Source organism: Poecilia latipinna, unplaced genomic scaffold, assembly GCF_001443285.1.
Source record: "Poecilia latipinna isolate Pla-1442-1.1 unplaced genomic scaffold, P_latipinna-1.0 Scaffold845, whole genome shotgun sequence".
In the NCBI taxonomy this organism is placed as follows: domain Eukaryota; kingdom Metazoa; phylum Chordata; class Actinopteri; order Cyprinodontiformes; family Poeciliidae; genus Poecilia; species Poecilia latipinna.
Window position 1 is genome coordinate 74,909 of NW_015113461.1, and position 3,414 is coordinate 78,322.

Below are 3,414 nucleotides of genomic sequence, written 5' to 3' on the forward strand. Positions count from 1 at the left end.
GCGGCGGTGGTCTCAAACTGGGGGTCGTTGGGAGGCGGGGGGGCATTGTGAGCTGAGCAGCAGAGCCCCACTCTGGCTGAATGGGCATTGTCATCTGGATTTCTTTGGATAACCAAAATACTTTCTCCCGTCGTGGGGGTTGTTTTATGGACCGGCGGTGGGAACAGCATGACCAAGCCGAGGAGGTTTCCCCCCCTTCACCACGTCTCTGCTGTGGCTTGCTTTTAATAACACACTCTAAAACTAAAGATTTCAGACAATATATTCTGTTTAATCATAATAAAATGAAACAGTATTGCATCTTCATACACATGGAAAACGAAACATAACATCAGATGTCAAAAATAGCAACAAAAACCTGGAAGTTATGTAAGGAAAAGATGCTTTCATAGTGCGAAAAACTTAGCAGGTGCTCAGACAAGACAAAGAATGAACTCCCACATGATTCCCCGACACAAAAATAACATTCTACGATTCAAAAGGACTTTAACATGTGAGATTTTCTTCTTAAGTCTTTTTCCTTATTGGACGTTGTTTCCAAGTGGTCAATCTTGGATCATGGTGCATTCATATTTTGCTCATTGGTGGTCTAATTAGAAAATAGTGATGAAAAATTAACCAAAAACAAAACAGCAAGTGGTTATTTGATTTTAATGTTACGGTAAAGCTTTTAAAAATTTTATTGAATTGTTCTTGTGATCAAAAATAGATGGTTTGATTCTCTTTTCATGTTTAAAATGTTAAAAACAAAATCCTTTCCAAGGAAAATAATGGAAAAGTTACATTGATGTTTCAGATAAATTCTGCGATTACTGTATACTGTGACTGTAGGGGGCGCTGTTTCTTCTGCTGGACACTGAGTTGTTTGTTTTTTCATCACAAAACATATTTAATAAACATTTGGCTGAATTTGTAGGAGGGTATGAAGTTGAAGTAAATAGTTGGCATTTTTTTATTACCTTAGAATCTGTTGAAAACAATCGCCCTTCCGGTACTCCATACAAAGTGACGTCACGGGGTGAAGGATCGTCTTTAGCCAGTGTAGAAATGAGATAAAAGGGCTCAGTTTTCTTTTTACCTGTGGTTTTTAACATTTAACATCTGCTAAGAAATTCAAACCAAATATAAATCACTTGTAATTTCTGAACCATAAAAAGGAAAAAAAAAAAGAAAAAAAAAAAAAGCCTGTATTGCAATTTTATATCTTGTATTTTAAAACTAAAGTCAAATGACCGGTTTATTTTTGTTCTTATTGCTGGTTTCTGGTGACAAAATGCTACTGCCGCCAAAGAAAACAGTTTTTCACTGTGAGGGTGTGCAGCCATTCTACTGTACAACTTTGTGCTGACAATGCACATTGAGGACAAAGAACACGTTACATTTTCGGTGCAGAGACTTAATCAAACAAGAAAAAATAGCAAATAAATCCAAATCTAATGATTTTGACCATTTACAAAAGCAGGTACCTTAGAAAGATACTCCTTTTTTGTCGTGTGCTACCTCTTAACAGTTATGGAGCCAATGCAGGGACATGGAAGAAAAATAAAAAAGTAAAACAAACGTTTATTTTTTATTTTTTTCCATCAATGTCCCTGTAGGGGCTCCGTATATTGTCGATAGTCTTAAAAAATAAAAAATAAAAAAATCTCCAGTAGACACAAAAGCGTGTAAAAATATGGCCCGAGAATATTGAAGGACCAGAGAGGCTTCCGCTGATTTCAAAGTTCAAATTTATACATAAAAAAAGTTGGAGGTGCAAAAACAAGGTCCGTAAAAAACAGTTTTTTCAAAGCTGCAAGTCACTTTTACGCACCGTCTGCTCCGCGCCATGCAGGCAGCTACACATAATTCCTCTTGTCATAGTCCCCGTTCTGCGAGGCTCTCTTGGTCGGGGCATATTTTACAGAGTATCCCGAGTTTCCACTGGAGGGACAGGAGCAGCAAAGAAGCGTTCCCCCGATCAGCAGCAGCGCCGTGGCCGCCCAGCCGATGTAGAGCGCAGCGCCGATTTCCCTCTTCTTGGATGAAGGCACCTGCGGATTGTAGAAGTCCGATATGATGTTGTTGGCCATCCAGCAAAGAGGAACCAGCACACACAGGCCGCTGATGATGTAGATGATCCCACCGGCGTTCACCACACGGGCTTTCACATACTCTGTGCGGATGCAGTTGGTGCACTGCGCCCCCGCGATCACCACCATGAGACCCAGCACTCCCATCATGGAGGAGATGATGGTGAGCGCTCTGGCCGCCTGCAGGTCGTGGCTCAGAGCGAGGACGGAGTCGTGCACCTTGCACTGCATCTGGCCGGTGCTCTGCACCACGCAGGACATCCACAGGCCGTCCCACATCGTCTGCGCCACCACGATGTTGGCCTCGATGAACGCCGTCACCTTCCACATGGGAATCCCGCACGCAACCATGACCAGGAGTGAGCCAATTACGCACAAAGAAAGACCCAAGATCTCCAGTCCGGCCGACACCATTTTCACTCTTCTTTCTTCTGTCTGTCCTTTATAAAGTTGATCAAATTCTCCGTATTTCTCCAGCAAGCTGTGAACGATTCCACTCCTGAGTAGCTTTACGCTTGTTTTCTCTGCAAGTCTCTACATTCACATAGAAATATACAGCAGCTGCGCCGAGTCTCTTTGTTAGTGAGTGGATGTGAAAACAACTGGAAACACAGAAGCACCGGACCACGGATATCTGCAAGGTGGGGGTGTGAAAACCCAAGCAGAAACTTTCCTCCAATCCGCTGCGGCCGCATCCTCTGGGGACCAATGAAAATGTGGGGAAGTTGAGCGACTGAATAGACCGGTCCAGAGCGCATTGTGCGTTTGAACTGTTATTTCCAGTGAATAGAGGGGTGAAGGGCTTATAAGCAGAGGGGGAGCCTGGCTGTGGGGAAGTTTTAGCTGTTTTTTTAAGCAGCTTTGAAACAGTGGATTATTGATTTTTCAGACATGGAGGCTTAATATGTCTGTGCCACACATGCAGGAGAAAGACAATTTTCATATCTGGTTTGATACAAGGTTTAGTGATTTAAATTCTGCACAAAAAAGAACTAAATGTGGATATTTTAAATTTTAAGCTGAAATTTACTTCTGGAAAGAACTTGGGGTCAATTGAAGAGAACAGTTGAAATGCAATGAAGTAACAGAACAGTTAATTTGGGAATGCTGTAAATAAATTGGAGTAATCCCCATCTTTTACTTAAATCAAGAGTTTGTATATTTATGTGAGCTGCAAATGCATGAAACTGAAGTCAAATTCTTTCTTTATGCGCACAATCTTAGCTGATAAACAGATTCTAAAGTCAGTCCAGTCAAAGATTGAAACTATTTAATTCATTTGATTAAATCAAATGCATTCCAGTGATACAAACTATTTACAGTGCATGCAAATTCAGTGTAT

The 3,414-nt window shown here is 41.4% G+C and overlaps 1 protein-coding gene across 1 annotated transcript; it reads right to left on the bottom strand.

Annotated features, from left to right (window-relative positions):
* Window positions 1–250: 250 nt before the first annotated feature.
* cldn5a (claudin 5a) lies at window positions 251–2,834 on the bottom strand. The gene has a single exon (XM_015047864.1). The coding sequence runs from the start codon at window positions 2,484–2,486 to the stop codon at window positions 1,839–1,841; it is 648 nt and encodes a 215-aa protein (XP_014903350.1). The 5' UTR covers window positions 2,487–2,834; the 3' UTR covers window positions 251–1,838.
* Between the last annotated feature and the right edge of the window lie 580 nt (window positions 2,835–3,414).

What these genes read in the sequence shown, in the direction of transcription:
- cldn5a (XM_015047864.1), bottom strand. Translation starts at nt 2,486, where the DNA reads ATGGTGTCGGCCGGACTGGAGATCTTGGGTCTTTCTTTGTGCGTAATT.